Source organism: Sorex araneus, chromosome 4 (genome assembly GCF_027595985.1).
Source record: "Sorex araneus isolate mSorAra2 chromosome 4, mSorAra2.pri, whole genome shotgun sequence".
NCBI classification, from domain to species: domain Eukaryota; kingdom Metazoa; phylum Chordata; class Mammalia; order Eulipotyphla; family Soricidae; genus Sorex; species Sorex araneus.
This window is the reverse complement of record NC_073305.1, coordinates 16,286,209-16,309,696: the sequence shown is the minus strand read 5'-3', so window position 1 is coordinate 16,309,696 and position 23,488 is coordinate 16,286,209. Positions and strand designations below refer to the sequence as shown.

Below are 23,488 nucleotides of genomic sequence, written 5' to 3'. Positions count from 1 at the left end.
CCCGGCGTCGCCGCCATCATGGTGAGTCCGGGGAGGCCCGGGCCGAGGCCTCCGCCGCCATCGCCGCCGCCGCTGCCGCGCGGGTCTAAACTCGGCTCGGGCGGGGTGCGGGCACCGTTGGGGCCGGGAGGGGAGGGAAGCGGCGGCCCCCACGCCCCGGAGTCCCCCACGGCCCGAGTGCCCACCCCCCACACCGAGCCGCCGCGGCCTGCTGGGCCCGGCGCGGCCTCAGGCCCACCACGTGCAGGGCCCGCGGCCTTCGCACCTCCCGGGTCGCCGCCGCCGCGGGAACCGAGGGGCCGCGGGGACCGAACGGGGGTTCGCGGCCGCTCGGGCATTTGGGGGGGGGGGGTGGCGGCCCTGCCCCGCCCCACCCCCACTGGGCGCCACTTTCCCGCCCAAACGGAGACGAGGCTGCGTGGCCTCCGCGACATGGCGACGGGCCTCGGTGGCGAGGGTCGCCGGGAGCCCGTTAGCGCCGGGCCCGGCCGCCGGTTTCCTCTTGGAGCCGCCCGCTGGGGTTTCGGGGGTCCTGGGCGCCCGGGGGTGCGGGGCACGAGGGCGGGGCGGCCCCTCGTGTGCCTCCCGGGCCCGGCCCGTGGCTGGGCGCGAAGGGGGGCCGTGCGTGGAAGTCGGGGACCCCGCAGGGCCGGGGAGACGTTTCGTCCAGCGGGTCGGAAGGGGCCTTTGGGGGGAGTGGGGGTCAGTCGGGCGTAAATCGCCGCTTGGTCTACGCAGGCGCGTTTCTTTTTAGGACGAAATGTGGCCTCGGGCTGCTTCGCTCCGGTTTCAAGGAGGCAACGGGTAGCGGGGTGGGGGTGGGGGGCGCGTTGTAGACTCTCTGCGGTCGGGTTTCTCCGTAGGGAGAGGCGTTTGTCCTAACGAACTTGTCGTAGTCATGTTTAGGAGGACTCAGAGTTGCTGCGATTTTTTTTATAATGATTTTTTTTTCTTATCTTTGCAGGTAAAAGGGGGACATGCTGATTGATTTCTTTTTCTTTCTTTTTTTTTTTTTTGAGTATTTATTTCGGTTGAGGGCCACACCCGGTGGTACTCAGGGATCACTCATGGGGTTGCAGGAGGCCGACCTGGGTTCAGTCCCTGCGTGCGGGGCCAGGAGTAATCCCCGAGCACGCAAGGCGAGTGCCCTGCTGCTGCACCCTCACTCCAGGAGGTCCACGAGGCCCGGGCCATACAGCAGATAGGGCAATTGCCTTGCGGTCAGGGGACCCAGGTTCGAGCCCCAGAATCCCTGATAGCCCCCTCAAGCCCACCAGGAGTAAGCTCTGAGCACCACAGGATGTGGCCCCAACCCAAAACCAAAAAAAAAAAAAAAAAGATGGAAACCGAACAAACCAAAAAAACAGAAAGTAGGTTGTTAACCCACTGAGAGTGATCCAGTCCCATCCCCCGAGACCTCTGTTAAACCTTCAGTGCATGTGTGCTTGTCTGTGTTGTTTCTATGTATGTGGTGCATTTAGGTAGGTAATGTTCTATGGAAATCAGGCCGTGGAATGGAATAATATTTTATTCTCTGCATCCTTCACTTAGTATAGTAGCACTGTAGTCCTGTTCATCAATTTTCTCTAGCGGGCACCAGTAACGTCTCCATTGTGAGACTTGTTATAGTTTTTGGCATATCCAATACGCACGGGTAGCTTGCCAGGCTCTGCCCTGCCGGCGGGATACTCTCAGTAGCTTGCCAGGCTCTCCGAGAAGGATGGAGGAATCGAACCCAGGTTGGCTGTGTGCAAGGCAAACACCCTACCTGCTCTACTATCGAGCCAGTCCTCTATTTTAATTTTCTTGAAATAAATTGCTATATGTGGACGGACAAGATGAAAGACCCATAACCACTGAAAAATATTACACTATCTCAGTGTGCTTTTTGAATTTTTATTTATTAAAAAAAAAATCTTGAACCACACAGTGGTGCTTAGGTAGTACTCCTGGCTCTGAACTTAAGTATTGAGCCCAGGTCAGCCTCTGTAAGGGAAGTGCCTTACAAACTACCATATCTCTGGTACCCATTTAAAATTTTTTTGAAGTTAATGTTTGACATTGGCCATTAGCTTTTATAATTTCTCTAAAAGATCTTAGCCATCTATTTGGATTTTCTCTTTTTACAAATTTAAAAGAACGTATTGTTATTAACTATTATTAATAGATAATACAGAGAGCCCCTTACTCTTTATTTCAGTGGCAGTGACTAATATTTCACTTTTTTTTTTAAATTCAGTTATCCTCATTTTTCAGTTACAAAGTTGTTCATGAATGGGTTTGTCAATGTTCTAACACCTTTTCCTTCATCAGTGTACATTTCCCACCACCAGTGTCCCCAGTTTCCTGCCCCCATATTATTCCCCAATTTTGTAAAATTTTTTGTAAAAGCCTATGACTTGAAAAAAATATTTCACTTCAAACCAAATTAACTTATTAGTGCAACAGAAGATGAGACTTTTCTATTTCACTAATTTTTCTTTTTAAAATGATGCTGCGTTTTACGTATACTAATGTTTTTTTCAATGGTAAATAACATGTATCCTAAGGATGGGATGTCATTGATTTCCAATTTAAATTGTACTTACGTGTACTTTCTTGATTATTTTCCCTATTATCTCAAAGTAGAGCGCCTTTGTTTGATATGATTTGGTAGGTTAATTTGGGGACCTAGAAAGGTTAAAATTTTTTTCTGTACATGTTAATTATAATTCCCAGACCTCTAAATAACCTACCACATTGTACCAAGTTGGGATGTTCTTTCAGGTAACAAGATGTAACTGTAGTGCAAGCACTTTGCATCTCCTATTGGAAACAGAGCATCTTTATCAGGTTTTGTTATTTAGATGATATTTCTCTTGCAAAATTTTTTGATAATTACTCTTCTGTATTTTTAAAATAAGTTTTTCTTTCCCCTTTATTTTTTTATCTAATATTGGTTACACCCTCACTCCAACCCACCCACACAATCTGTTTCTATAACTTGGAAAAAAATCATTGTGTAAAGAATCTAGTATTTTAACTTAGAATTGTAATTTTCTTTTTTTAAGATTAATAATTCAGTTTCCTATGTTCTTCCCATGGAGCTCTTAATAGTATTTTTTGCAATCTTTCGGTCTTTATACCTTTTTTCATGACTATACGTTTTTGCTTTCTTGCGTTTTTTTCTTGCTTGGTAAAGGTCTTCCGAAAAGAATGGTCTCTAAACATTCACTTAAAAGTTCTTGGTTTTCACTTAAGTTCTTTGTGTTTGTGTGTGTTGATACAACTAATGACTACAGATTTCAGGAAATCTCAGTTTGCTTCATGTGGGCATAGGAATTGAACAAAATTTGTTGTAAAAGAAGTGTTATGTTAGGAGAAACTGGTAAAAATTTTTCCCAGCTTTTATTTATTTTTGTCATCAGGTTATTCAGTTTTGTCAGAAATGTTAACAGTAGAGGTGAAAATTATGTGTATATATATTATGGTGTCCAAATTCACACCACTTTATGTCTTACATTTATTTCAGAACCCATTAACTAGGTTGAACATATAATTAAGAAAAATAATTACATCTAATGTGGTTTTATTTTCTATATGTTATTGATGTGTAAAAGTGATACTTTGAGACATCAGTCTTTGCTTTAACCTAAGCATTCATTTGTAGTATTGGCCATAGTTTGAGTAACCAAGTTCTGTGTCCTTGTGCATATATATATACACACATATACATATACACACATATATGCATGTGTATACATATATGTGTAGTTTTAAAAATTACAGCACATGTAGTTTGAAAATTCCTGCTGTAACTAGAGTCCTTTCTTTACTTAGTTAGCTTTGAGCACCACCTGCTGGCTGAAGGATAGGACTTGAAGGATAGGACCTTTAAGATGTTTTGACATCTTGGCAATACCTTTAAGATACTAGGAAAGTGGTGGTGAGAGGTATTTCATATTTAACACTCTAGTAAAGCAGGCAGAAAGTTATTACAGTCCTAGCCAGAACAAACTTTATATAACGTATAGTGGATTTTTACTCTCAAGATTTCCCCTAAATCATTAGCCCAAGTATACATTTACTTTTGTTTATAGAATTAGAAATTGAAGGATGATGGGGGGATGTCCTCTGCATTATAGCATGTTTATTGTTTACCCATCCTTTACTTCCCTGGTGCAAGGACCGCTGTTCACAAAACATGACCCTGGGCCATAAAATCTCCCCTGATCGAGAATTACTGTATTGTCAAAATCCCTTATAACCTACCCATTTTCTGACTTTAAAATGTGTTCAGTATGGTTCACAGATACTACTATAAGCAGTTTGTCAAAAAAGGTATCCATCCTCAAAATAAGGGGAAGTTATTTTTTATAGTTACAAAACCTTTTGTTTGAGTTTCATATAATGATAGGACACCCATCCCTCCACCAGTGTACATTTTCCACCATCGTGTCCGCAGTATTCCTCTCCCACCCCATCCCACCCCTCCCCCCTGCCTCTATGGCATACAATATCCCTTTTACTCTCTCTGTACTTATGGACATTATGGTTTGCAGTACAGATGATGAGAGGCCATCAGGTTTGGTCCTTTATCTACTTTTAGCACACATCTTCTATCCTGAGCGATCCCTCCAACCATCAAGGAAGGGGGAATTAATGCGGAAAATAGCCTGACTTTTTTATGTCTAGTCAAATTCTGACTAGTCTAGAAAAGGGATATAACATAATCCCTAGTCTGCCCTTTACCCCCTGAAAATGACTATTAAAATATATTTTGTAATTTAAAAGACCAGTTCACAGAGTATTTTTGTTCAATATTAACTAAATATTGAATGTTTTAACAGCAATAGTACAAGAGATGGCAATGAACAGAGTTGGATTTGAGGAAATAATATTGTTTTGTTAAAATTTTTGATGACATGCTCTTTTAAATCCTGAAACACCTAATTTGTATTGTTAACTAATTTACAACTAAAGCAATTTATATGAGTATTTTTTTTACTTTGTTTTTTAAGCCACACCTGGTGGTGTTCAGTGGCTCTGGGCTCAGGGATCACTTTGGGCAGTGTTTAGGGGATCATAGAGGCTTCAGGGATTAAAGCAGGTTAGCTGCATGCAAGGATAGTGTCTTAATCCTTTTCTCTCCAGTTCAATATTTTGTACCTCAAATACTAAAATTATACTTTGCATCACATGTAGTTTTCACTTATGAATCCAGTGTTGATCTCTGTTCTCCAAATTACAGTCTTCTACAAATCCTGAGACTCCAAATTCAGCCATCTCCAGAGAGGCCAGCACTCAGTCCTCATCAGCTACGACCAGTCAAGGCTATGTTTTACCAGAAGGCAAAATCATGCCAAACACCGTTTTTGTTGGTGGAATTGATGTTAGGGTATTGTATTTATTTTTCGTCCATATTTTAAAATGAATGTTACTTTAGTGATAATATTTTTCCTATTAAATTTATAAGCAGTTGTATGATATTCAAGTTTAGGATTGGTTTTATGTATAATACAGAGGCTAAGAGCTGCAGATACTTTAGAGGAATAACTTCCATATCATTAAAGCTTCTTTGTAGTAGAATTGAGAATTGGATATTTTGAATGTTGTATTTTTTTCTTGAAGTCAAATTCTTTTCCATAGATGGATGAAACCGAAATTAGAAGTTTCTTCGCTAGATATGGTTCAGTGAAGGAAGTAAAGATAATCACGGATCGAACTGGTGTGTCCAAAGGGTAAGTAAGATATGATCTGTATATATTACTGAATATATCTGAAATACAGTATCTCTAGAGTATCAGAAAAGAATTCAAAACTTATTCTTGTATAGGTAAAAGTTGTTGCTTCATTTCTTCATTGTAAGGGATAAAGGTATACATACTGTACTATCTCAGCTCTTCTAAAATTTTTCCTAGTATTTATTTCTCATCTTCATTTTTTAAATAATTGGAATGGTTTTATTGAGGCTTTTGGAATGGAGAAACGTCATATAATCTTAAATTTAACCACTTTGCTGTAGATAATTTAGATTCATAGCTAAGATTTTGTGTTAATACTTACATACTACTTTATCATTATTATCACTCTTAACAGATAAGAAAACAAAGCAATAATACTTATTTATAACTTTTGTATATATTACAAATATTCATCTTATTCTTTGACATTATCATTTCTGTCAATTGCCTCAGAATACTGGAAGCTGTAATCCATATATATTGTTATGGTGGTGGTTTTTATACTTCATTTATTTGCTTTTCTAGCTATGGATTTGTTTCATTTTATAATGACGTGGATGTGCAGAAGATAGTAGAAGTAAGTAGTCTTATGAGAAAACTTATTTTAGCGCATGTGTGCAATGTTTTATTGTTTGAGTTCTGAATAGGCTTCGTGTTCTATAAAATAAAGAGAGCTTCAATTCTGATTTGAAACAAAGAGATATACTTTCTGTTTGAAACCCAAACTTAGGCTAGAATCTGTTTATTAGACATTTCACTTCATGAACTAGCGGTACAAAACTTGAAGACAGATTTTAAAGGTTTTTGATCACATCTCATTTATCTCTTGAAACTTGGCTAAATTAGTGAGGATAGGTAAGTAGCTCCATGCTTACAAATTCTGATTTGGTTTGTTCTTATCACTGATCTTCTCTGTTAATAGGAACTGTAGAGGACTTGGGGTTTTTACCAAGGTTTTGAAAGTAAAGACTTGGATATTGATTCTAGTTTTGTTATGTCTTGTTTTCAGTCACAGATAAATTTCCATGGTAAAAAGCTGAAACTGGGCCCTGCAATCAGGAAACATAATTTATGTGAGTAAGGAAAAAATATTTTGTTAATGCATGATTGCTTTTCAAGGTAACTAAACGGAGTTCTATTTATTCTTTATAAAGGTACTTATCATGTGCAGCCTCGTCCTTTGGTTTTTAATCCTCCTCCTCCACCACAATTTCAGAGTGTCTGGAGTAGCCCAAATACTGAAACTTATATGCAGCCTCCAACCATGATGAATCCTATAACTCAGTATGTTCAGGTAAAAATTTCTTATATTTCTGAATTTTTATTTATTATATTACTTGAGACTTTCTATCCATAATAATACACATATTATTATGTATATAAAGTTTCTTAAAAGTAGGTCAGTCTCAGGCTAGAGAGATAGTAAAGCAGGCAGCATGCTTGCCTTGCACATAGCTGACCTGCATACAGTCTCTGTAGCCCCATCAAGAGTAAGAGTTGAATACCACCAGGTGTGTCACCCCTCAAAAAAATGTAGGCCATGGTCTCCTTTTAGAGTCACCTGTGAAACTATACATGAAGTTTTTATATTAGCTTATATGTATATCTCTGAATACTTGGAGTATTCTTGAAGTATTGGAATGGGAAACCTGTCACTTGTGTTAATAAATTTGTTATCCTTGGTATCATTCCTTATTCTGAGTTAAAAATCTACTTTTATAAATTAGGATTAACCCTAATCTTAGATCATTTATCTGTAACGACACAGAACATTACCTATTCCCTTTTTCTCCCATTATAACTCCTAAAATAATTGAATAATTGAACTATCCTTGTATTATCTGGCTGGCTTATTTACTAAAGTTAGCAATTATTTTACCTATTATTTTCAGTAATTTTTAGGTACCCCCCATGTAGATTGTAAATTTGATGTATGACAGTTTTGAAATGAATAGGTTTTTTAATGATTAAACTATACTTAACATCTCTGAGTATCAGGAATATAATTTGTCAGGTTTTGGTTAGTTTAGTATTTGAAATAGGATTTAGCATGTTTAGTAGCTTCATTTTAATAGTTTATTGGAATGTATTGATCTTCCTGCACTAAAACAGAAGGTAGCTTTGCTTATATTTAACATTTAGTGTAAACTATTGGCTGTTTTATATAAACGTGTGTGTACGCATGTATGTTGAGAATTAGGTGTTTCTATTGAATATTTGTTGAAGATCTATTATTAACATTTTCTTAATTTTAAATAATATATTGCTGTTTTGGGCTGGAGCAATAGCACAGCAGGTAGGGCGTTTTTGCCTTGCATGCGGCCAGCTCAGGTTCAATTCCTCCATCCCTCTGTGAGAGCCCGGCAAGCTACCAAGAGTATCCCGACTGCATGGCAGAGCCTGGCAAGCTACCCGTGGCACATTCAATATGCCAAAAACAGTAACAAGTCTCACAATGGAGATGTTACTGGTGCCCACTGGAGCAAATCGATGAGTAACAGGAATGACAGTGACAGTGCAGTGCTACTGCCGTTTTAGAAGTTAAATACAGAAAGTTCTGTAAATTGTGTAGAAGAATTTATACTGACTTGACATTGTGTCTTAACATTGTCAATAGAACACATATTACAAATAAATAGTAGATCTTATAATACAGTGCTTATTTTCTTGGTATCAGGGATTGAGCCCAGGACTTCATAAATACAAAATTTGTGCTCTAGCACTGACCAACATCCTTTGCCCCTGGCTTGTAACTCCTGTCTTATTTGAGACATGGATAGGAAGATTTCTAAAAGTAGGTCAGGCTCAGGCTAGAAAGATAGTAAAGCCTTAGTAAGAGCCTTATAACCAGTGTTAGAAAGAACTTTAGGTGAGCCCAAATATACAAATAAATAACATTTATATTGGCACAACAATCCTTCACTTACCCTTTTCTCCTCACCCTAAAGGTTAACATGTGGCAGAATAAATGATGTCAGTCACTCAGTTCAAATATTACATATAGAAAAGTAAGATTTCTTAGATGTTTTTTATTATATACTAATAACATTCTTTCCCCCCTCCAATCCCCCACCTTCCCTTCTCAATTTATTAGTATGATGACTACACACTTAGTTTTCATACTTGCATGCTTCGTTGTGCTTCCTAGGTGTCACTCACTTTAGTAGCGGTACTTAACACGTGCTCACTTGTGGTTGTACTCATTTAATTGTGTTTTCCTGCACATTCTGGTGGTTGTGTTAACTAGATGTTTACACTCCTGGCTGAAGTGTCCATGTATAATTAGTTGTGGTACTTGAGTATACCTTTGCTGTATGCTGGAGGTCACACCAGGACTTTCAGACAACAGAACTTTGGTGATGTGTAAGGCACTGGATAAAATACATGAACTCATGCTTGTAAGGGAGGTGATTTTAGGCATTGTGCCCTCCCTAGGGCCATTCCTTTCTAATTTTTAAAACTTTGCCCTGGCAATTATTTTTGTAAACCCTCTTTACAGGCATATCCTCCTTATCCAAGCTCACCGGTTCAAGTCATTACTGGATATCAGCTGCCTGTCTATAATTATCAGGTAATATAAGAAAATTATTTACTGGCACTCTATGTACATAAATTTCTCCAATGGCTTGTCCTTTAAAGTAGTTAAGAGTAACTACATTTAAGGGAAACAAATATAGTTTAGAACAGTGGTTTCTCTTATTGGTCCACAGAGTGGTGTTAGTCTGTAGGTATAGAAAGATTGAAAGCCATTAGGTTAAGCTTCTGGTTGGTGAACAGTGTGATGGGTAGGTGCCGGTTTAAAGGGCTTTAAAGGTTAAAGAGTGCTGATCTAGACTTAGAGCTTTTATATCACCTAAAAATAAGAGAATGTTATTTTTACAGAAATGAACTTGAAAGACCCTTTCCCTTGTACTGTCTTTTGGCATCCCCTTCTATATTTCAATATGTAAATGTTTTTTCATTTGCTAAGATTTTTCTAGGAGGATGATTGAAATAATACTACTGAACTGTTACAGCATTGCATTTCAATTATATTAGTGTTTATTTGGCTATTAAAAATAGCAGTTTATATCCAGGGCTGTGACAATAGTTATGACCCATGACCATATGTATGTATGGTAATAAAGAACTACTAAGCTTGAGTTTTCCTGAAAGCCTCTCTAAAATGAAAGTAAATAGTAAAATCATTCCACTATTTTTGATTACTGTGATATTTTAAAATAACTAAAATGGCAATATTTAAGTAATCTCCTCATTGGTTTCTTTTTTTTTGTTTGAAGATGCCACCACAGTGGCCTGCTGGGGAACAACGGAGTTATGTTATTCCTCCGGTAAGGCTAATTAACCAAATACATGCTATTCTGGCTTAGCTATTTTATGTCTTTGACCTTGATATATCATGTATACATAGAATAATTTTGAAATACCCTCATATAATGGATTGTGTTTTACTAATTTCTGCTCAACCCACATATATACTATCATGAGAGAAGCTGCTTTTTTGTTTCTTAGTTGGTTTTTATGTGCTTAAGCATAGCTGCTCTGCATGCAAGTACTCAGTTGTTGCCGTAATAATAAAGGATGAATACCTAAGCCTATCCTAGTTTTGTGGGTTTAGAATTAGTTTTAAGTCTGCCTCTAGTTTTTTTCCCATAAAAATATTTGTTGAAGAGATAGAAGGAAATGTTTTACTATTGACATGTTATTATATAAGAAAAGGAATAAAACAAAAGAGGGTGCTATCTCTAAAACACCTGAGCTTTTGTTACCTTGTCTTTCAACAGAATTGGATATTTGGGACCATGATTTTTTTTAGGAGGGGCCTTCCAAGCAACTCGAGCCCAGCGGTGCTTGGGGGACCATGTACCAGGATTGAACTCGGAGCCTTTGTATGCCAGGCATGCACTCCAGCCCTTGAGCTATCTCCCCGGCCCCAGGATTGGACATTTGAAGGATATAATTCAAGAAGTTAAAATTCTCAAGCACGGGAAAATTCCCATTCTTTTACTTTTCTATTAGTTTCTTTTTCTGGGAGCACTTCAAATTTAATTGTGTTGAAGCCTAGGAGTAATTTAAAAATAAATGACTGCCTTACTGCATTTCAGTTAATTTAGTTTAAAATAAAGTTTCTGAAATAATATAATTGAACTTTAATACAGCCCACATTTAAATTCACTATCAGTTACATTTTGAAAAATAGATTATTTAGAACCATATCTTACATCTCTGTAATTGCACTTCTGTTATTTTGAATGTAGGCTTACACAACTGTTAACTACCACTGTAATGAAGTTGATCCAGGAGCTGAAGTTTTGCCAAATGAATGCTCAGTTCATGAAGCTACTCCGTCCTCTGGAAATGGCCCGCAAAAGGCAAACATCTAATTTTGCTTATTAATATTTGTACTTTATAGTTTTAAATAATGGCCCTTTGAATAGGAAGCATCTTGCTCAAAGTTATCTATGAAGACCATAAATCACTAAGCTTGACTAGTTTGACAATTCAACTACAATATAGAAGTTGATCTACAGTATAGACTATCCCAAACTTTTAGTTATACATACAGCTTCTTATTCATTAGCTCCTTTTCTATTTTATTATTTAGATCATCTTTAATATTAATAGGATTTGTCAGGATACAGCAGTTTCCTCAGAATGCTACTCTTGAAAAGGGGGGATTAGTATGACATTAATCTCGTCTCTTATCAGCTTAAGTATTTGCTTAGTTGATAAACTATACAGTTAAAAGTCATAGAATTCTCTTCACAATATACATTACAGTTGTCAGGAATAGCGGAGCCAGGACTGGAGCAGTAGTATAGTGGGTAGGGCATTTGCTTGCTCATGGTCAATCTGGGTATGGTTTTTTGGCATCCTATAATGTCCCGCAAGTCTCTCAGAGATCTCTGAGCGTGGAGCCAGGAGTAAGTTTTGAGCACTGCTGGATATGATTAAAGAACATTGGAGACATTAGAAATCATTGAAATGATGACATAAAATTATTTAAGAAGATTTCAATAATACCATCCTTCCGAACTCTCCTGTTTTCCCTTTTTAAAAATTGTTCTGAGGGCAATATCAACAGTGCTTGGCCTGGTAGTGCTATGTGGTGCTGGATATCAAGCCTGGGATCTAACAAAGAATATTCTCTGTCCATTGAGCCACGAGTGGGAGCCTCATAACTTTTCTTGGATAGTCATGAGTGGGGGAGTCCCAAAGGAGTGTGTAAACTTGTCACGTGTTTCTCAGTAGAACCCCCCTGATTTTAATTCATGATTTAAAACTCGGGAAATATTAATAGCTCATAATATAATTAACTTTTGCTTTGGGTATTCTTGAAACATTTAATTCTTAATAAGAAAAAGTTTAAAAGCATTAAATATAATAGGTGTAAGAAATTCAGCTTTTTAAGATGGTTCTAAGATATTTCTTAAATTAAAAAAAATACCCCAAGCCAAGTAATATGTGATAGAAATCTGTGCTTGCATAAGAATTCTTTAGAAATAGTATAAGCCAAACTTGGATGGAAAAAATAGCTTAACACTGAATAAAAAGAGAAATAGTCTTTAGATTACTTAAAACCTCTGTGTTTCAGAAATCTGTGGACCGAAGCATTCAGACAGTAGTGTCTTGTCTATTTAATCCAGAAAACAGACCAAGAAACTCTCTTGTTACTCAAGATGACTATTTCAAGGTATGAAAGAAATAGTATACACGATAAACATCACATTTGCCGTCTCTGAAGCATCGTGTGAGTGTGTGTGTATGTGTGTGTGTGTCTTGCATATAATTGAACTAAGGGCCTCACGCATGCAAAGTATGAAGTTAACCTACATCCCCAACACACTGGTATGTATACTTTAGGGTCACATAGAGAATATAATTCAATCCTAGGCATTTGACAGTCCAGTAAATCATTGTTTTACCTGACAATATATTGTATACCACTCAAACTCTGATGGAGTATAATTTGTCCTGAGAGAAGGAGTCTTTGCAGTTTACAGTTGGAAGGGCTAATGAAAGAAGTTGAAATAGCATATTGGTTTGAGCAAATAGAAAAAAGGAAAATTTCAGACACAGGAAGTAGAATTTCAGAGTAAATGTATATTAGACTAAAGAAATCAGTCACTCAAACTTTATCTGAAGGGTAAGAGGCAAAATGAAGCAGCAGATAGAAGTGAAGAAAAAATAAGTTGATTCAGAATTGGTGGTCAAAGATAATGTAGTGAATTTAGTTCTGGTTTATGATTCTGTGATGTGGAGAAATCACTTAAAAGTTACTCATGCTAAAGAAAAGTGCCTGCCATAGAGGCAGACTTGGATTGGGTTGGTGATGGGAGGAAAACTGGGGACATTGGTGTTGGGAAAGTACACCTGATGGAGGATGGGTGTTGAAACACTGTATGACTGAAGGCTAATCATGATGAGCTTTGTAAGGATCTATCTCAGTGATTCAGTAAAACCTGGAAGAAGGCATAAAATATTTGCCCCCAAAAGTTACTCATGCTTAAGTATTTACAAATATAAAATGAAACAGGATTATCTTTAAGATCCCATTAGTTGTGTCTATAACTATGGAAAGGAACTAAAATGTCACTCTAGTGTCTTTGAAAAAGGGAAGAATTCTGTGCTTAAGAGGATTTTTTAAAAAAAATTTAAAATTGAATCACTGTGAGATAGTTACAAACTTTCATGTTTGGGTTACAATCTCATAATGATCAAACACCCATCCCTCTACCAGTGCACATTCTCCACCACCAATATCCTGGGTATACCCCCCTTTCCCACCCTCCCACTGCCTATAAGGCATATAATATTCCCCATACTCTCTACTTTGGGGCATTATAGCTTGCAACACAGACACTGAGAGGTCATCATGTTTGGTCCATTATCTACTTTCGGCATGCATCTCCCATCCCAACTGGTTCCTCCAGCCATCATTTTCTTAGTGATCCCTTCTCTATTCTATCTGCTTTCTCCCCTCTGCTCAGGAAGCAGTCTTCCAGCTATGGGGCAATCCTCCTGGCCCTTGTATCTACTGTCCTTGGGTGTCAGCCTCATGTGATGCTACCCTACACTCCACAAATGAGTGCAGTCCCTCTATGTCCGTCCCTCTCTTTCTGACTCATTTCACTTAGCATGATACTCTCCATGCTTATTCATTTATAGGCAGATTTCATGACTTTATCTCCTAACAACTGTACAGTATTCATTGTGTAGATGTACCAAAGTTTCTTTAACCAGTCATCTGTTTTAGGGCACTCGGGTTGTTTCCATATTTCGGCTACTGTGAACAGTGCTGCAATGAATATATAGGTACAGATGTCATTTCTACTATGCTCTTTTGCATTCTCGGGATATATTCCCAGAAGTGGTATTGTGGGGTCATATGGAAGCTCAATTTCTAGTTTTTGAAGGACTGTCCATATTGTTCTCCAGAAAGACTGGACCAGTCAGCATTCCCACCAACAGTGAAGGAGCGTCCCTTTTTCCCCACATCCACGCCAGCACTGGTTGCTTTTGTTCTTTTGAGTGTGTGCCAGTCTCTGTGGTGTGAGATGGTATCTCATTGTTTTGATTTACATCTCCCTGATGACTAGTGATGTGGAGCATTTTTTCATGTGCCTTTTGGCCATTTGTATTTCTTTTTTGAGGAAACTTCTGTTCATTTCTTCTCCCCATTTTTGATGGGGTTGGAGGATTTTTCTTATACAATTCTTCAAGGGTCTTGTATATGCTGGATATTAATCCCTTATCATATGGGTATTGGGTAAATATTCTTTCCCATTCTGTGGACTCTTTCTGTATTTTGGTCACTGTTTCTTTTGAAGTGCAGAAGCTTCTTAGTTGGATGTAGTTCCATTTGTTTATGTTTGCTTCCACTTGCATGGTCAGTGCTATTTCAGCCTTAAAGATGCTTTTAGCTTCAATGTCATGGAGAGTGTTCTGCCTACCTTTCTTCTATGAGCCTTATAGATTCGTGTCTGATATTGAGGTCTTTAATCCACTTTGATCTGACTTTTGTGAGTGGCATTAGAGGTCAGAATTCATTTTTTTGCAGGTAGCTATCCAGTTTTACCAGCACCACTTGTTGAAGAGGCTTTCCTTGTTCTGCTTTGCTTGTTTTTTTTTTTTTTTTTTTTTTTTTTTTTTTTTTTGCTTTTTGGGTCACACCTGACGATGCACAGGAATTACCCCTGGTAGTGCTCAGGGGACCATATGGGATGCTGGGAATCTAACCCGGGTCGGCTGCGTACAAGGCAAACACCCTACCTGCTGTGCTATTGCTCCAGCCCCTGCTTTGCATTTATTGCTCCTTTGTCAAGAGTAAGTGGCCATATATTTGGGGGTCTGTGACAGTATATTCAGCTCTGTTCCCTTGGTCTGCAGGTCTGTTTTTAAGGAGGGCTTTTTAAAAAAATTTATTTTATTGAATCACCGTGACAAAAGCTTTCAGGTTTAAGTCTCAGTCATATAATGATCAAACCCCGTCTCTTCACCAGTGCACCTGTTCCCCCATCAAGAACCCCAAAATACCCCCTTCCCACCCACCCTCCCACACCTGAGTGGCCAGTGATCTTTTTTGGGGGGGGTACACACCCAGCAATGCTCAGGGGTTACTCCTGGCTCTGCACTCAGCAATCACTCCTGGTGGTGTTCGGGGGACCATATGGGATGCTGGGAATCGAACTCGGGTCGGCTGTGTGCAAGGCAAACGCCCTACCTGCTCTGCTATCACTCCAACCCCCACCACAGTGATCTTCACTTTATTCTCTATACTTTGGATACATTCAATATTTCAACAGAGAACTGACTGTTATTTGGAATTTCCCCCCAACATCAAGCCTGCTGAAAAGGCATCATTTGATGGTTTGTTTTCCATTGCTGAGAATGAAGATCATAGGAGCTCTGTTGTTTTAGCTCAGTTTACAGTCTAGATGCATTTCTGTATGTCTCTGGGTGCTAAAATGGGTTAGTAGACCTCCTGGATCATAGTCTTTAAGGAGCAGAGGGCCATATCATGCGCGGCTGCTCTGGATCTCATCTGGGCCGAGGGTGTGCCGGTAACACCCCTATCCCATGATCTCTTGCACGCCACGTCACTACAAGCAAGTACCTCTGGGTTGTGAGTCCTAGAAAATGGCAGACGCCACGTGGGCGCTGTTGCTCCTGCTGCTGCTATCTTCCCCATTGAAAGAAAGCGTTGGAAGAGAAAATCCTTCCCCCTCCTCGGGTGGCATGGGGTCGCAGCTCAACTCACAGTCTAGATGCATTTCTATAGGTCTCTGGGTGCCAAAATGGATTAGTAGACCTCCCAGATCATAGTCTTTAAGGAGCAGAGCAGGGCAGATTTTTTTTAAGAACAGGTTTATTGAAATAATCATATACCAAACAACTCAACCATGTAAAGAGTATAGTGCAATCATTTTTAGTATGTTCAGAGCTGTGTAATCATGACCACAATCAATTTTAATTATCAGACCTACCCATTAACAGTCACTTCGTATTTCTCTCCAACTCTTTAATAGTTCTAAGCAACGAGTAATTTAAGGATTTTCCATTCTGGGCCTACCCATATAGTAGAATAATATTATACTAGCCTTTTGGTGACCGACTTGTTTAACTTAATGATATTTTAAGATTCTTCAATGATACAACTTACACCTATTCTTTTTATTGTTGTATATACCAAATTACCACATTTTATTCACTATCAAAAATTTGAGTTAATTTCTACTTGGGGCTACTAACAGATAATAAGGCCTTATAAAAGTTATTCTGTAGACATGTTTTTATTATCTTTGGTATATAGAAATAAATTTACTGTTCCTGGTGCCCGCTCAAGCAAATCAGTGAGCAACGGATGACAATGACAGTGACAAGAGTTTTATGATAATTGTTTCCTGTTTGGAGGAACTGTCAAATTTTTCTAAAATTCCCATACCACTTTACAGCCTTTTTATATTTGTTTGTTTTGGGGCCATACCTGGTGGGCTTAGAACTTACCCTTGGTTTTGTGCTCAAGGATGACTCCTTGCAGACTTGGGGAACACTGTGGGGTGCTGGAGATGGAACCTGGGTCGGCTGTGCATAAGGCAAACACTCTTCATGCTGCTGTATTATCTCTTGTGCCCATCAAAGGCACTTTTTAAACCAATGCTTTTTCCCCTTCCCCTCCCCATATTAGGATTAAACCCAGGGTTTCATACATGCCAGACAAGCATTCTGCCACTCAACTGCCTTCCTCATCTCCACCACTACCACTTCCTACCCAACTCCTGTTTTGAATCTTAGAACAGGGATAGGATGAATTAAATTGTTTTTTGAATTAAATTTTTGAAAAGTATGTAAGGAACCTATTATAATGTAAAAGTAGACCCATAGTAATGTTAAGATTTTGCCATCTTTTCAACAAGTAGTCAATGTATTCATTTAAATATATGTATGTATACACACACACACACATTTGGTGAAGTGGAGGAGCTCTGGGGGATCAAGCATGGTTTCATCCATCTCCAGCCCTAGCATACTCATTTTTAGTTTCCTATTGTTTATTCTGCATAGAAAGTGCAATCTGAAAGGAAAAGAATTGGGCTTGTAGAATACTATCTTTACAGATTAAAGATAATTCCTTTATATATGTAAAATCTTATATTTTTCACCTAAAACATAGGAATTCAAATTTGAAATGTTCTCAAGCTATGGTTTCTACAGATGCACTTTAGTTAGGAAAAACAGTAGTTTTGAAATTACTTTTACCACAAACCGTCTCTGAGACATAACGACTCAATTAAGAATCTATATAAAAAGATACTGATTCTGGAAAGTTCTGATTTTTTTAAACAAAATTGTTGAATAAAATTGGTTAATATATTTGTTACCAGAGTTTAGGAATGCTTCTAAAAAAGAATTTGTTTTTAAATTTCAAAATAGATGCTTTTAGTACTTCGCAACTCTCTTAGGTTATTAGGTTAGTGATGATAGGAAATTTTCAATGAAGTTAAAATACGAATGTTTCTTTCCTCTTTTAGGATAAAAGAGTGCATCACTTTAGAAGAAGTCGGGCAGTGCTTAAATCTGTTTGATCCTCTGCTAACTTTTTAGTCTCACAAGAAGTTGCTGGTTTTAAGTATTAAGAAGAGACTGAAAGTTATTCACTGTTAGAGAAATTGAATTCTGCATTTTGATAAATCATACTAATACTTTCTATACAAGTTTTATTGCTTAGTTTTACTTTACATTGAAGTTGTTCTTTATTAGATGTTTACTTAGATACTGGTTCCGTGTTGAATATATGTTTGAAAGTAAAAAATAATTGAGGCTGAAAGGAATAACTTTAACATTTATATATAAGGATTTCTTTTAATTGAAATTGACTTTTTAAAGAGTCTAAACGCAAATGCTGATTTTCAAAAATTGTTTTAGAAAACAGCCTGTTTTGAAAGGTCAGAATTTTGATTATTTTAGTACAAGCATTTCATTTCTCCAACACATAGCTGTGAACAATACAATATTTTCATTTATGATTTGTCTAGAAATTTGCCACAAAAGCAGAGTTTTTAAAACTGCATTTTTAATCAGTGGAACTCAGTATATCCTTAGCTTTATGGAAGTCTTCCTTATCTAAACCCAGTAAAACAGATTCTAAACAAGCAGTCCAATCAGTGGGTCTTACTTAGTTCAGAGTATGTCATCTTTTATCTAGATTCCACTCATAGATACTCTATTCAATTGGGATGATAATTAGGATAACTAAAATGCTGAGCCTAATTGTTTTTAAAGAATCCAAAACAAACTAAACTTTACGAGTTAATTTCTCAGTGAGATAGTCACCTTTTTTCCTTTTTTTCTAGAATGCTTAATAGCTGTGTCTTAAATTGTGTAAAATATTGGTCTTAATGCTGAACCTTTTTTATGTTAGTTAGGGTTAATCAGAGTATCTGAAAGAAATTGTTTTTATAAAAATGCAGATAGATTTTTTGTTAGTCGATTTCTTTTTTAAAAGTAAAATATGTGTAGGAGAACAGAAGTTGTTTGATTAGCATGTCCCAGGAGTATACTTAAGAGTCATAGTTAACAATCTATTTCTAGATGAGCTAATTTTCTCATTAAACATTGTTTGTTGTGACAAACCATAGAAGCAGAGCCCCTTTCTGTACCCACAGTCTTCTTTGTCTGTATTACCCTTCTCTTAGGCTTACTCCTAGAACTGAACTGGTGATAGAAAAGTAGCAGTGTGAGTAGTTTGGGGGCTAAATCTTGGAAAGGTGAGAAAAGATAATACCTTTCTAAGAGAAATACTTTGATTAGCATAATTTGACCTGCCATAGACATTAATTAAAATGATTTTCTGGCCTTTGTTCATCAGTGCCTTTCTAAAACATGGACTCCATTTATCCCTTATGTAGCTATCATGGGTCATATCACCAGTGCCCACCATTGTCTCAAAATTCCTAATCATTTTCCCACTGAATTTAAAGGGAAGAACCTTCATTAGAAGGATCCCTAATAGGGGCTTTTAAGCCTCAAAATTGAAATTACCCTGAAATTTGCCCTTTTCAAGAATTCTCTGTACTTTTTTGTGTGTGCCCCAACATTCTTTCATATGTCATTCTATGATTAAATCTCCAGATTACTATCAATTGGTATCTGAATTACAAAGAGATCATTCTAATCATCCCAGTATGACCTTAAAAAAAGGGAATAAATTTTGTTACTTTGTTGTACTGAGGAGTTTAAGAGCAAGAAAGAGACAAAGTCCTGAACCTTTCAAAATGGAGAATTAATTTTAAAAGTATGTTTCTATTACCTAATGCTGTATTGTCTTTGCATAAATGAATAAGTAGAAATAAACTTTCTTCCCAAAAGTCTTTTTTTACTTGCTTATTTATGTCATACCTTAAATGGTGGAGGTAGTCCAGAGAGAGACTGAGTACAGTGAGCGGGTATGGTACTTCGGCACTTGGTTTGCATGTGCTTGACTCAGATTTAATCCCTGGCGCCCAGTATTGCCCCTTCAGCTTGCCAGGAGTGATCCCTGAGTGCATAGACCAAGGATATGGCCCCCTAAAAAGTAAAATAACAAAACAAATAGTGGGGAGTTCGATAGATAGTCTGAAATCTTCATTAATTGAGCAATAAAAATTAAGTGTACAAGCAATTGGACATATTGATCCTGTCGATAGTAGAGCTTAAACTTTTAATGCCACTTTTACTTCATTTGAGCATGTGTCCAGAAGTTAATACCTCTTCCTCTTCTAGCTACAGGATTTTCAGTTGTATAGCTCAGTCCACAGGAAATGCAATTCATTTTTGAACATTCATACACTATATCTCATAACTGACATTATAAAAGTAACTCTTAAGATTCTGCAAGATGACAAAGGATGCCTTCTGAATTATAAGAGATCAGCTTTAAATGTTCAAAATACAATAAGCTGAAGATTTGCATTCCTTAAAGATGCATGTGTTTATATACCCATCATACTAACCATTGTTCAGAACATTTGATTAGTACAAACCAAGCTACAAATAATTTTGTATACCATTTTAGGTTACTTCCCCCCTCCAATTAGACTACATAACTTTAAAATAGTTGCTTTAAACCTAATGATAACTAGACTTTGTTACAATTTAGGATTGCAATTTTAAGTCTCTGGGATTGAACAGTTTCATACAGAATTTTTATGTGATGATTGGAAAAGAATTAGCTAATACATAAAGGATTGGTTTTCCCGGTAAGAAATTTATTCTGGGGCTGGAGCGATAGCACAGTGGGTAGGGCATGTGCCTTGCACGCAACTGACCCTGAGTTTGATTCCCAGCATCCCATATGGTCCCCCGAGCACCACCAGGAGTACTCCCCCATGCATCGCTGGGTATGACCCAAAAAGAAAAAAAAAAGGTCTGTATGCTTTTTTTCCTTTTTCTGAAAATGTGACCTTTTTTGACATTTTTTTTAAATTGAATCACCATGTGGGAAGTTACAAAGCTTTCAGGCTCAAGTCTCAGTTACACAATGCTTAAACACCCATCCCTTCACTAATGCACATATTCCACCACCAAGAACCACAGTAAACCTCTCCCCCACCCCCCACATCCCCCAGCCCCCTACCCCACCTGTGTAGCTGATAAATTTCACTTTACTTTCTCTTCACTCTGATTACATTCAGTATTTCAACAAAAAACTCACTGTTACTGTTTGGAGTCCCACCCCCCAAGTCAGACCTGCTGGAAAGGAAGCATTTGATAATTTGTTTTCCATTGCTGAGAATGAAGAAATATGAGGTCGTGTGGCCACAGTAGCGGCTGTGAGGTTTTGGATTTTTGTATTTTGGTAACTGAGTCCAGAAATTTTTTTTAACTTAAGTTAAAAAAGTTAATTAAGTTAATTACTTACTTTTAACTTAAGTAATTCTTCAGGGCCAGCGGATAAGGCACTTGCCTTGCCATGGCCAATCCCAGTTCAGATCTCTAGCACTACATATATGGCCCCCTAGAGCTGCCAGGAATGGCCCTGGAGTACTGTCAAGTATAGCATCAAAAGTCCTCCCAAGAAACCAAAGGCATTTTAGTGTTGTCAACCTAAGAATTACAGGGAAGCGATTATATTTCAAAAGTACAGCAGTTTTATGTAGAACTGTAAAGCACTCATTTTGAAATTATTTTAGCTATCCTTAAACATATAAATGAGCTGCCACACATCCAAAAGAACAAAAGCAACTGCTGTTGGCGTGGATGTGGGGAGAAAGGGACCCTCCTACACTGCTGGTGGGAATGCTGACTGGTTCAGCCCTTTTTGGAAAACAGCATGGTCACTCCTCAAAAAGTTAGAAACTGAGCTCCCATTTGACCCAGCAATACTACTCCCGGGAATATATCCCAGAGAGGCAAAAAAGTACAGTTGAAATGACATCTGCACTTGAATGTTCACTGCAGCACTGTTTATAATAGCCAGAATCTGGAAAAACCCAAGTCCCCGAGAACAGATGACTGGTTAAAGACTGGTTAAAGAAACTGGTACATCTACACAGTGGAGTACTATGCTGCTGTTAGAAAAGATGAAGTCATGAAATTTGCATATAAGTGGATCAACATGGAAAGTATCATGCTAAGTGCAATGACTCAGAGGAGTCAGAGAGAGACAGACATAGAAAGATTGCACTCGTCTGTGGAATATAAAATAACAGAATAGGAGACTAACACCCAAGAATAGTAGAGATAAGTACCAGAGGTTGGCCCCAAGGCTTGGAAGCTGGCCCCACACGCCGGAGGAAGGGGCAGCTCACATAGAGAAGGGAACACAGGTAAAGTGTGATTTGAGGACCCGCATGGGATGGGAGATGAGCACTGAAAATAGAATATAGCCCAAACACGATGGCCATGCAGTGCCTCTATTGCAAACCACGACACCCAAAAGGAGAGAGAGAACAAAAGGGAATGTCCTGTCACAGAGGTGGGGTAGGGTGAGGGAATACTGGGATCATTGGTGGAGGGGACTGAGCACTGGTGAAGGGATACAAACAAAATGCAAACATGAAAGTTCATAAGTTTGTAACTAACTCATGGTGATTCACTAATAAAAATGAGCTGCCACATTGTGTAATTGTCTTGCCTGCTTTCACTGTCATTTCAGGGTAATAAGGAACAGCTGCAATAAGGAGGCATGCACCCTGTTTTGGCAATAGAGATGGCAATAGAGAGGGTGGGGAACTATAAAGGGGAGAAAAGTGACATTATTTTCCATTGATCAAATCATGCGAATAGACCCAGCTGTTGAGGATGATCATTTGGAATCCCTGAAACACTTGAGATGAGGCTTGCTCCTGTATATATTTCAGTTACTGTGTAATCTAGCCCTTCTCAGCATTTCGTATGATACATCTATGTTAACTGGATCTTTTGAACAATTTCTCACCACCCATCAAAGACACTGAATATTCCATCTGTAGATAGTACATTTGGTAGTAGGAAACAATAAACGTGAGAAGTTCAAACTATAAGCATGCGTTTTTTAATGTTCATGCAAAATATTCAATCTGCATAGCAATGAAATGATAGGTAATTCTGCATTGCATTTCAAGTTAAAAAAGACATCTGTCCAATATGACTGTAGCTGTGAGCCAATCTCCAGAAAGTGAAAAAAAAACTCTTTCGATAAAGAAGTTGAAATCACCACTATACAATAAAGCTCTGTGGTAGCTATATTTTATGTTTTTAATTGGCCTGAAACAAAGTTTTGCAGTTAAGTCTCTAGTTCATTTATTCCCCAAGGCATATACATGGAGGTTTTGTATCCTCTGTGCACTTCCATTAAGGCTGTGTGCCAGGGGTAAAATTCCCAGATACCAGTTAACTAGATCTTTAAAAGCAGAACATATGTTTTTACGTCTGGGATAGTGGGGTCATGTAAACTCTATAAATTAGAAGCAGTAGTAATGTTTCAAGCAGTTTTAGAAAGTTGGAGGCTTGATCATTCCTAATTAGATTTTTAAAACAGAAAACAAGATAGCAAAGCTACAGGAGTATCCCACTCAAATATTTTGTGCCTTCCCCAAATAAAAGATTATTCTGGTTCCATATCGGGAGAAAGTTTCATGTAGAAGAAAGGCAGACACTTACGTGATGTTCACTGGTGCTGTTCAGTAATCCCGTGGCCCTTGCTCTAGATTGAAGGTGGTTTTTATTTGTGACCAAAACATTTAATTATTAAACAGTAATTACCAGAGAAAGAGAAGATGTGGGAGTCAGTGTAGTAAAACAAG

The 23,488-nt window shown here is 38.2% G+C and overlaps 1 protein-coding gene across 1 annotated transcript; it reads left to right on the top strand.

Moving 5' to 3' along the window:
- The first annotated feature begins 432 nt into the window (after positions 1-432).
- Positions 433-17,809, top strand: DAZL (deleted in azoospermia like). The gene is made up of 11 exons (XM_004603939.2): positions 433-546; positions 5,231-5,377; positions 5,629-5,720; positions 6,249-6,300; positions 6,733-6,796; positions 6,878-7,017; positions 9,223-9,294; positions 10,004-10,054; positions 10,982-11,095; positions 12,319-12,417; positions 17,756-17,809. Exons 1-11 carry the CDS (start codon positions 433-435, stop codon positions 17,807-17,809), a joined length of 999 nt encoding a protein of 332 aa, XP_004603996.1.
- Positions 17,810-23,488: the final 5,679 nt, after the last annotated feature.